The sequence below is a fragment of the Primulina eburnea genome, chromosome 12 (genome assembly GCF_022965805.1).
Source record: "Primulina eburnea isolate SZY01 chromosome 12, ASM2296580v1, whole genome shotgun sequence".
In the NCBI taxonomy this organism is placed as follows: domain Eukaryota; kingdom Viridiplantae; phylum Streptophyta; class Magnoliopsida; order Lamiales; family Gesneriaceae; genus Primulina; species Primulina eburnea.
Window position 1 is genome coordinate 31,537,195 of NC_133112.1, and position 12,684 is coordinate 31,549,878.

The 12,684-nt window shown below is 34.8% G+C and overlaps 1 protein-coding gene across 1 annotated transcript; it reads left to right on the plus strand.

Moving 5' to 3' along the window:
• The first annotated feature begins 5,595 nt into the window (after window positions 1-5,595).
• LOC140808058 (transcription factor TCP15-like) lies at window positions 5,596-7,101 on the plus strand. Its single transcript, XM_073165065.1, has one exon. It carries the CDS (start codon window positions 5,832-5,834, stop codon window positions 6,864-6,866), a length of 1,035 nt encoding a protein of 344 aa, XP_073021166.1. The 5' UTR covers window positions 5,596-5,831; the 3' UTR covers window positions 6,867-7,101.
• The last annotated feature ends 5,583 nt before the right edge of the window (window positions 7,102-12,684 follow it).

The window sequence follows — 12,684 nt, forward strand, 5'->3', positions numbered from 1 at the left end:
AAAAAAAGAGATCTCAACACAAACAAATATATATTATAGGGTCAATATATATATCTTAATACTAGCGAAATCAAATTTTAATTTAATAAAAACCTTAATTTCATTTTTTTCATTCTTTTTTATCGTCTTTTACACATTATTTTTAAATTTACTGTAAAGTTCATAAATTATTTTTAAAATAAATTTTTAAATATTTTTTCAATATTAAAAAATGAGTGAAAATAAAATTTGAAAAATTAGCTTTTTTATTTCATGGAAGATACCTATGTTTAACGTCAATATAAAATTCAATCACCTTAACAAATATTTAATTTGAGTTCTCAATAATATAAATTGAAATTGGTCTAACTGAAACAGAATGAAGACATATAATTATTAATCACTAAGCTCAACATAGAAAAATAAATACATTTTTTTTTTGGAATATATATATTTATGCACACACACACACATTAGGCAAAAAAAAAAAAAATTTATGCTAAACACAGCCCAAGAATATAGGTTAAGTTGTACATTAAAACAAGGTGGAATCATCAAATTTTGAGTAAGTCTCTTATGAGACAGTATCACGAATCTTTATCTTTGACCCGTCTCATAAAATACGACCGTGAGACCGTCTCACACAAGTTTTTGCTTCAAAGTTTTGCATCTCAAAATTAATTCTTAGTTAGAAATTTTTTTATTTCATGCAATAATCTTTTACCATTGCTAGTAAATTAAAGAGGATATTATCAAATATACATAAAACTAAGAAAATTTGATTTCTCCCAAAACACATTATGTAATGCTCGAAAATTTAATCCTAGTAATCTGTAATTATTGATTTATAATTGGATATGATTACGAAAGGATTAATCGAGACACGAAATAAGATTTCATGTGAAGGGTGCGATTTTGGACAGAAGTCGTGGCGCCCGAGCGGTAGATTACGACCGCCCGAGCGCCAAACTCCGGAAAGATTCGGACAGAGAACGCCGTGCTCGAGCGGTAGAATCTTACCGCTCGAGCGCCAAGGGTGCATGCGGAAAGCTTGGGCAGAGAATGCCGCGCTCGAGCGGTATTTTCTTACCGCCCGAGCGCCGACCGAAATGCATGAAAAGTAAACATGTTTCTTTAACCGACCGATTTGGTATATATATATTCATATATACATTGTTCCTTCAGAAAGAAGGTAAGAAATCGAGAAAAGGGTCTGTGGATAGTTCTGGAAAATCCTTACGCCTTTTCTGAGAAATCCGTCCGTCTGATTTTGAATCCGACTTCAGTACTGAGTTCCTATCAACGTAGGCTGGACGTAAGTTTTGCTACGTTTTGACATGTTTTGAAATTAGACTATTGTCAGAATTGAATAGGATTCATATATGATGTTCTTGTCATGTTAGACATCATAAAATTGAAGTCAGATTAAAGAACAGATTGTTCCTGTAATTGTTATGATTTTTGGAATCGATTGGACTGAGAATTCATATCAGATATGTATGGTTATTGATGTTATGACTGGTATCGATATTGATTAGGAGTTCTGATATTATATATGTGATGTTTGGACTGACGGGATTATCGAGACAGTGTTGTTATGCCGTCGAAACATCAGTTGACTGATATGGATCAGAGTCTGTCTTGATTTAGATTGTATTGGTATACCGTATGTCGATTGACATTGATCAGATTTTATTGTGATTTGAATATTGATCAGAACATGTATTGAATTGAATAGTTTATTGATATTATATCTGTTCGGTATTGTTATTACCAGATTGGGAATGGACCGAGATAGAGTCGGGACTTCTTCTTCTTCTTCTTCTTCTTCTGAGCGAGAAGATAAAGGTATAAATTAATGTTGAGTTGGGATTGCACAACTCGAGGGAGGTTTGACTCGAGTTTCCCTAAATCACATACTTTACCTTATTGCATTGATATTTGCATTAAGTTGATTGATGTACTTGTTCTCTTGATATTAGATGACAGGTATTAGACGATTTATCTTGTGACAGAAGTGCCGGATAGTGGTGGTATCGCCACGGCACATTGCACGATGTCTCAAGATAGGATATTGGCGATAGAGCTACAGTCCTTGACGGTTAGGTCAGGACACTGGATGTTTGGTTATATCGAGTAATGGAATCTATTACGGAATTCGATATAGGAACACCACATCTGGTTATATCGAGTAAAGGGTATTGGAATTCTTCTATTACGGAATTCGATATAGGAATACCAGGGCACTGGTTATATCGAGTAATAGAGATTATGGTTCCATCCTTTACGGAATTCGATATAGGAATACCACATCTGGAAACCGGGATCCCTAGACTAGGATTGAGTCTAGTCTAAATCGTAGAGTCACGAGCTTGAGTGACAGCTAGTTTGAATGGTATTGATTAATACTGATTTATGTTCCTGATATTTGGTACATGTCTAGAATAGGAATTATTCTTGGTATTGATTAGGTTCCTGATATTTGGTACATGTTTAGAATAGAAGTTATTCTTGATATTGATTATGTTCCGGATATGGGTACATGTTGAGAATAGGAATTATTCTTGATATTGATTATGTTCCTGAATAGGACACATGTTTAGAACTTGATTTAGTATTGTATGGATTCATGTTCTGATTTGATACATGTTAGAATTATCCGTTATATGCTTTTATATTGTTTATATGATTGCATGTATACATGATTTATACTGAGAATGTAATTCTCACCGGAGTTATCCGGCTATTGTCTTGTCTGTATGTGTGCATGGCAACAAGTGGGATAGGAGCGGGGTCAAGACGAGAACGAGGCTGGATTAGATAGCGTGGAGATCCGGGCTTCAGAAGCAACTTAGGATTCAGCACCGACATGTAGTTGAACCTAGTCGGATTATTGTAGATCATACAATAGTTGTATGTGATATTTAATATGTAATTCGAATTTAATTACATTATGTTTCCGCTGTGTAATTTAGAAAAAAAAATTTTAGACCCTGTTGATTATGAATGAGTAAATATTCCTAAAAGCGATTAAGAAATGGATTAGCGTTCGGGTCCCCACACATTATATATGCAATTATCGACCGAATTCATCTCAAAATCAAATGAGATGACGAGTTAACGAAACTTGAAAAACCATTATCACGCGGGTAATGTAACTATATTAAAAGAATCATTCTCTTATTCAATATTTTATAGAAAATTTATCCATGTAATGGACGTTTTTTTTTGTCCTCGAGGAAAAAAATTAGCGAATAATGGACGTTATTGGGTCTCTTAATTACATGAGAAATCAAATTTCATTCACGTAATATAATTAACTGCGTAGTTTTGAAAATTGTCACAAAATCTTTGCAATTTGAAATCTGGTATATATGTACTTAATTTTTTCATTATGTAAGCATATATCTTTTAAATTAAGACACTTGTATATTTTATTTTAATAAGATAGAATTTAACATACCTAGCTTTTTATTAAAAACTAGTGTTATGTGGCATGGATATTATTTTATTAAGATATGATACTTATAGATCAGTGATTAGATAAGATTAATTAATTAGTATGATATGCTCAAATTTAATAATATAATATAAATATTAATATCACTCGAAATAGTCGGCGAATAAATTTGCTAAATTACTCATAACCCCGAACCATTGGATGTAATAATATTATTAAGCGACATAAATATTAGGTTGAAAAGGTATGAGATATTAAAAGATTTGATCATGTTAACAATCTTTAGGACAAAGTTGATTTAGCTTATGTTCGAGATAATGTTACATTAGTGGTCTTAATTATGTTTGGTGGAACCTCAAAGTCTATCTGTGTGAACAAATTGAGGAAGATACTAAAACATAATTGGCCAATAATTAATTAATCATTATTATCCAACTAAGTTGATTGATGGCACTAAAAAAATATTCTAAATAATATTTCAAAGAGCTAAATTACATTTTTATTATGTTTAACGTAGAAATCTCAATATAGAGTAGGTCTCATGTAAGATCGTCTCACGGATCTTAATCTGTGAGACGGATCAACCCTACTCATATTCACAATAAAGAGTAATACTCTTAGCATAAAAAGTAATACTTTTTCATGGATAACCCAAATAAGAGATCCGTCTCACAAATACGACCCGTGAAACCGTCTCACACAAGTTTTTGCCCTCAATATATTGTAGTTTCAAATTTTTTTCTTGCATGAGATTTATTTATATATGTTTTTCAATTTTTTTATTTATGTGGTAATTTATATATTTTATAAATATGCATCTACTGTTTTGAAGTACGTAAATATATGCAAAAATTTATGTAAGACGGTCTCACGTGATCGTATTTTATGTTGGGTCATTCATGAAAAAGTATTACTTTTATGCTAAGAGTATTACTTTTTATTATGAATATCGGTAGGATTGACCCGTCTCACAGATAAAAATTCGGGAAACCCTCTAACAAGAGACCTACTCGTAAATACATATGAGTTTTTTTTTTAAAAAAAAAATTCATATGTGGACGCTAATTATGGTCTGAACCTTCTACATCATTTTTCTCAAAGCAAAACGGGAAAAGCATAGGTGGATAATTAATTGAGATTTGAGACCGTATGTATTACATAAAAGTAAACGATAATTATGGAAATTTAATCTGAAAGTATATCAAGTCTATATCCTATTAAACTTTGTACTTTGTAAAATTAATCTAATGATTTTATTTCTTTAATTTATTTTTTACATTGACTATTTTATCTAGCAATTAATCGAATTTAGTGTAAAAAATAAACAATATATTTAATTAATAAGTAAATTTACAAAGAAAAAAAGGAAATATAATTATCTAAAGTTGATTTCAGAGAACATAAAAAAGAGATATAAATTAAAAGAATTGATATTTACACTCTATTTTTTTATTATTTGCATGTCATTAGTGAATAAATTTAATACGTAGTTTACACATGATGTAGAATATAAATAACATAAAATATAGTGTAAATATCAAATATCATAGATCAATTATTATTTTCTGTACCAAGGATCCAATTTGTAAATTAGAATATAAATGCCATAAAAAATATCTATCAATAAAGTGACACTCATCTATTGAATGCATAATTTGAATTGCTACGTTGGCTCTTCTTTCACAAATAATAATTAATAATTCACATATTAGTTTTAATTTATATATATATATAGTTTTGATATACTACTCACTCACCGTAATTTTCGTGTTTATCAATGAAATAACATTCATTTTTAAATATATAATTTAAATATATTTCGTCGCGTTCGATAAATGAATGTTATCTAATTGATTGACATAAAAGTTGGAGATAAAAGAAGAGCATCAAATAAAAATTATATACATATATATATATATATATATTTAAAAATAATGTGTGAAGTATCAATTACTATTTGTGAAAGTAGCACCAAAATGAAACGACAAGTCTCCCACATACGTCAAAAGTACAATAAATCATTTCAAAGATTTTATATATCACTTCTACTAAAGAAATAGTAAATAAATGAAACGAAATTCACAGATTACCCCTTGAAAAAGCATATTATAATTTTTTGGCCTACCCCACCCGTATAATTCCCACTCATTATGTTTGTTGCTTAAAGCTTAGCTTGCACACTCTCGATTCCCTTATCTCTTTCTCTCTCCCATAATAATAGTCCATCCGCCATTTCCCATCTGAAAGAAGTTGCAACCTAAATTCTTTTAGAAAAAGAAACAAATCAAAACCCCAAAAACAGAAAAGAGAGTCCCACAATAGATACAGATCATGTGTATAAGCGCTTGACTAGCTAAGCTCCCCACCAAGATTAATATATATTTATTTGATCATGGATATTGGTGGGAATGGATCATCAAAAACTGCGGGCAGGCAGAATTTCCCTTTCCAGTTGCTAGAAAATAGAGATAATATTCAGAAAAATGATCGAGAATCATTTTCGAGCTCCAATCTTGCTGTTTCTAGTGCTTCCACGGAGCAAGAACAGCTTGCCAAGAAGCCCCTCGCGCCGCCTAAGAGAACCTCCACTAAAGACAGGCACACTAAGGTCGATGGACGAGGCCGCCGGATTCGCATGCCGGCGACTTGTGCTGCTAGGGTTTTCCAGCTTACTCGGGAGCTGGGACACAAATCGGACGGTGAAACCATTGAGTGGCTGCTTCAACAGGCGGAGCCGGCGGTGATCGCCGCCACGGGTACCGGAACTATCCCTGCTAATTTCACTTCACTTAATATTTCTGTTAGGAGTTCAGGATCAACCCTTTCGGCTCCGTCTTACTTGAGGAATAACGGTTACTTTGGCTTTGGGGATTCATCACAGAGAAGGGTTTTGTTTCATGGAGCTAATGGGCTGTCGTCAAATGAGAAATCTTTGAGTTTTTCTAATCTGAATGCTATTTTACAAGCTAATCAAGAGCTGCGTGACATGGGTTCCTGCGGCCTGGAATCGGTGGCGGAAGGGGAGGGGTGTATGGGGGTACGGAAACGGCGGCCTGAGGAGAATCTGCTGCCTGTTGTGCAGATGGGAAATTACATGTCACAGTCAAGCACCGGTTCTATTCCGGCAAGCCAAGGTGAAATCCCGGCTACAGCACTTCTTATGAGTGGTGATTCTCTTTGGACATTTCCTTCTGTTGGTAACTCTAGCATCTATAGAGGAAGTTCAATGGGTAGCAGCGGACTGAATTTCATGAATCTGCCGCCACAGGTGGCGGCGCTCTTTCCAGGACAACAACTTGGTGGCGATAGCATCAGTGGGGCAATGGCAGAGGGGCACCTAGGTATGCTAGCAGCCCTCAATGCATTTAGGCCCATTTCCGGCACTGCTGAAGCTGAGGTTGAGGCTGACACTAGCAGCAGAGGCTAAGACGCCGATGTCCCAAGTATTTCAACTAGCCATCATTCTTGAATCATGGTCACTTAAGTGTCTAAGTTGAGCCTTTTTATTGGATAATCTTAAATTTCGAAAAAAATTCTGTAATAGAGTTTATGTTGATCTAGATTTTCAAATATAATCCGACTTCATTCGGCCTTCGATTTATATACCAATGTGATTGAGTGTAACGATCGAATTTTTTAATGTTTATATAATGAAACAGTACGTACATTTAGCTAGCTAGGGTTTTGCGAGTGACATAATTCTCAGTTTTTTTTTTTAATTATAAAAATGAAAAGTGAAATCTTCTTCTACTTATCGTGTGTGGATTAGCCTTTGGTTTCAAGAAATGACTAGTCTGCATGCAAGAATTGATCGTTGGACACCACAAGTCTCGCTCACCTTGAATTCATGCGAGAATTGCCTTTTAATGTCCATGCCAATATATATATTATATAATATTAAAACATACATTAAAATTAAATATCATTAATTCATAACTTATACACTTTCCAAATCAATGCTAACAAAACAGTGATATCTGTTATTATACCTTTCTATGTTACAATTATAGTTTCATTTGTTCAAACTCACACACATTGTGTGTGTGTGTGTATAAAAAAAATTGTAAGTAATTGTTTTGAAATGATGGTGTTCAAAAATCACTGGAACTGGTAAAAATGGAGTCGGTACCGAGGCAACAATTCCTGTAGTTTCTCGTATAAGTTGGCTGCAGTTGCTGGGCATCAGGTGGTGTTGGGCCTACCAAACATGGCCTTAAATATTCGAAGCTGTGAAATGTGAATCACGACCGTCCATTAAAATGGTCTGTTTCTTGGTGAAAATTTTTTATGGCAGCTGACTCGACAACAACATGGTTTCTTTCTTTTTCTTGCTTCCAACTGTTTTCTTGGTTTTGTAATCAGCATCTTTGCTTGGCTTTTTTACAGGTAGGGTATCCCCCCCTTCCTGTTATTTTTCTTCTACATTTTGCTATTGTTTGTGAGATATTATCTACCATGGAAAATTATAATTCTTGTTCTCTGTGTTGTTGTGACAACTTTTTTATGACGTGACGTGACGTTGGTGTGATGCTAATGATGTATGCGTTCTAATGTCAGTACTCCTATGAAAAAATGACTAAAATTGTCAAAATAATTGCAAAATATATGGTTATGATGGATTTGATTATATACATAATCAAAATTACGAAAGATATATAAGAAGTGATTGGAAATAAAAGTCTACCGTTAATATAAGCTAAAATTTGAGTGTTTAGAAAAAAAGTATTTCCAAGCTTAATTTTTTTTAGTAAATGACAATAATATACTTAATCTATACATCGTTTATCTTTTAAATTATCTGAATTTTTGTATTCACATAATTGACAATGTATTTATATAATTATTATTACATTTTGAATATTTTGTGTCAAAATTAATTTATCTTTTTATAACATCAATACTTGAAAATTTATATAAGATTAATAAAAAAACAAATGAAAAAATTTGTATAAATACATAAAAATATGTAAAAAAATTCTGAAAATGCCAAGCATAAAAAATTTCAAAATACTTTTTAAAAAATAAAAACTTGTAATAAAATATGATTGTAATTTTTTGATTCCCATTCGAAACTTCTCAAAACTGATATGAATAAGAAAATTAGCATTGTACAAAATCTCTAAAAATATTTATAAAACTAAGAGCAGTTGTGGAATATAATAAATTTTTTAGTGATACAAAATGTCAAATTATATCTTTAAACCATTGACAAAAAGCAGAAGCAAAAAAAACATGCCAAATTTGCTTCTAGCTTTTGGTTAAAAATTATAGAAGTTGACATTCACAAACACATCGAAGCATTTCTATCCAACCAGAATCTGAGAAGTAATTCCTAGAAGCTCATCCAAACACTCCTTAAATATATTTTCAGCGTATATGATTAACTGAATGAAATTACGAAAAAAAATTGTAAATGTAAAAATATTTATAATTATGTTAAATATTAAATAAATGTATTATATGATTCGTCGGTTGATTGAAAAATGAGAGAGTGAGGGGGTAGATGAGATAAATTATGGAGAATAAAAGTGATAGAACTCACCAACAAAACAAAATATTTAATATAGATTTGTAGCAAAGAAATTAATGATAGTATAAACCTCGGTTTTCTTTTATTATTAGATGTTCTTTTTCGAATTTTCTAATATGATACCGAAATTTTTTCGATTTCGAGCTAAAAAAAATCGATTTCAATTTGAAAAGAGACTCCAGATTAGAAGAGTGAGGTCATAAGGAAAAACAATTTTTTTTTATTTTCATAGCATGTCGCCCTAAAATGAAATTACAATAAGGAAAAAACTTGTGTGCGACGGTTTTACGGATCGTAATTTGTGAGACATATCTCTTATTTAGGTCATCTATGAAAAAATATTACTTTTTATGCTAAGAGTATTACTTTTTATTATGAATATCGGTAGAGTTGACTCGTCTCACAGATAAATATTCGTGAGACCATCTCACAAGAGACCTACTCTCACAATAAATTAAAATATTTCTCCAGTTTACTTCCCTATCATATTTGACATTTGATTTCATTTCTTTAATTTAATTTCTTACACACGTGATCAAATATTAATTCGGAATACATGTTTGAAAAGCAAGAGACAAACAGGCTTATAAGTTACTCATAATCAATTCTGCATGATCGCTATTACGAGTTATCGTGTATTAAAGCTTAGAATGAAATCCATGCTGGGCAAGTTGATACGCATATTTCTTTGGGAAAATTGCAAAGTTAATTATGTGTAATTCTTCTTATTATTTTAATCATCTATGTTGTCAAATTTCAGTTATGGTCGACTATCTTTTTTTTGTTTTGTTTATTTAGCCATTTATATTTGAAAAATTAGAAATTTTCCATGTTCGTTCCTTCGAAGTTTTGGCCAATGATTGATTAAATTCGGTAATCTATTTTTTTTTTCTTTTTGACCACGGTAATCTCGTTATACATACACATATATGTATTCATCTAGACATTCATATAATCAAAGGTTGAAATCAGTTATGGTGTATTGTGTTAGATGGATATTACCCTGGATATGTTGGATGTCTTGATTCACGAACAAAAGCAGCAACTTGAATCTCGAACCAACCGCAACAGCAATAAGATCAAGTCGAGGCAAAGAGGATCCTTTCTCCGCAAGACGAAATTGCCCGTATATAGTGCTATACGTCGCAGACAATCGTCCCCAAGATACAACGACGTCACGTCGAGTGTAGTGACCCGTTCCAGAATCACCTACTAATTGAAAACTAAGCATGCAATTAACTTAATAATTACTAATCAGAGATAATAGCGGAAACAACTAACAAATGATAGTTATACAACCCAAACGAACTCTAGAACAACTCAAAATAAGGTAAAGAATATCTGGTACAACCATATCGAATCAAATGATACCGAAACTAAACCAACCGGCTACTCAACGTCCTCCTCCTGCTCCTCCGGAACCATCCAACCTGAGACCTGCCCCGAGAGAATGGGGTGTCCAAGATAAACAAAACCGAGGACGTGAGCGATAAGAACGCCCAGTACAAAAGTATGAGTATACAGACCTATATGAAATGCACATGCTATGATCATGATACCGGGGTAGTCAAGAAACAGGAATCACAAAAGGATCTCAACAATGCTCAGTCTAGAGGCGCCAAGTGGATAGTGCCGCGCGGTCCAACCTCTGGGTCACTGCATCCACTACAAGACAGACGTGGACCTAAAATGTCCCGGACCACCGAAGCCCTCCCGACCCGTCGGCCACTGTGTACTCTCGGTGTCCATGCGTCCACAAGACAGGGCTGAGCGGCCCCAAGATATAGCTTATCTCGAAAGAGATACAGCTCAACAGCAAAGGCTATCTCGAAGGAGAATACGGCTCAACATGAAATGCAACGTGCAGTAATAAACGTGACATAATAGCATGCATCATATGACATATAACAATGCACCACATACTCATGCAACACATATAAGAATGTATACTCAACCAGGATATCTCGGATAGTACTTTCGTACCTCTATCACAGCAATCCTAATCCACTGGAACAACCAGACAACAGGTCTAATCCAAGCCTATTCATCAAGTGAAAACCATCACTAAACTTATCTACCAGACTTAACTAGATAATCCTGAGATAAATACTGATAAAATTCCAAACCTTCGTCCGTCGCTAGCCCGCTGATGCCGCTAGCTCCCAACTAGAGCACAGCTCTGCTACAAGACCAGCAGCTCCCCGCTAGTGCCCAAATCTCGGAACAAGACTAGAACCTGTCAGAAAAGACTGAAATGCTATGGAACTCTCTGAATTGGCGAGTCAAAATGAGGAAATCCGACCACTATTTATAGGCCATGTTCGGATCCTCCGAACACCACTTCGGAACGTCCGAACGCTACGTGTCCACTGGCTCTTGACAGCTCATGATCGGATCCTCCGATCATACACTTCGGACCGTCCGAACATGCACGTGTCCAGCTGCTCTTGACACCTCATGATCGGATCCACCGAACCTACACTTCGGAACGTCCGAACTCCCACGTGTCGATCAACTCTTGACACCTAATGATCGGATCCACCGAACTCACTTCGGACCTTCCGAACTCTTCGGTGCTTCCGAACCATCTTCGGACCTTCCGATCATGATTAATCACCATTAATCCGTTAATTACCCAATTCGGTATTCGGGCTACTACATTCTCCCCCCTTTAAAAGATTTCGTCCTCGAAATCAGGCTTAGAGAATGAACAAAACGAAATAACAACATCGCTATTATATCTCAATTGTTGTTGAATACAACTGATATCTCGATTACAATTGAAAAACACAAACATATACAAAGCAAAACTCAAAAGAGCTCTGGATGTTCTGAACGCATACGACTCTCTAACTCCCAAGTGGCTTCTTCAGTGCCTCTGCGCTGCCACTGTACTAAGACAAGAGGAATGATCTTATTCCGCAACACCTTGTCTTTGCGATCGAGAATCTGAACTGGTCGCTCCACGTAAGACAAATCTGATTCAAGTTGAACTTCAGAGGGATGCAAGATGTGAGACTCATCTGCTACGTATCGTCTCAACAAAGATACGTGGAACACATCATGAATACCGGACAAATACGGAGGTAATGCTAACCTGTAAGCTAAATCTCCCACACATTCTAGAATCTCAAAAGGACCAATGAATCTCGGAGATAGCTTACCCTTGAGACCAAATCTCAAAATCCTGCGAAAAGGCGAAACTCGGAGAAACACTTTCTCACCTGGCTGAAAATAAAGAGGTCGCCGCTTGGTGTTCGCATAACTAGCCTGTCGATCCTGGGCAATCTTAATCCTCTTCTTGATTACTGCAACTTTATCAATAGCCTGCTGGACTAACTCCGGTCCCTCAACATGTCGTTCACCAACTTCGTCCCAGAATAAAGGAGTACGACAACGTCGCCCATACAACGCCTCAAATGGTGCCATACCAATACTACGATGGTAGCTGTTGTTGTACGCGAACTCAATCAAAGGCAAATGATCCTGCCAAGCGGGTCCGAAATCCATAACACAGGCTCGCAACATATCCTCAAGCGTACGGATAGTCCTCTCTGACTGACCGTCAGTCTCCGGATGATAAGCAGTACTCAGACTCAGTGTAGTACCCAAAACTGACTGGAAACTACCCCAAAACCGTGAGGTAAAACGAGGATCTCTGTCACTGACAATACTGACAGGCACTCCATGCAAACGTACAATCTCCTGAATGTAC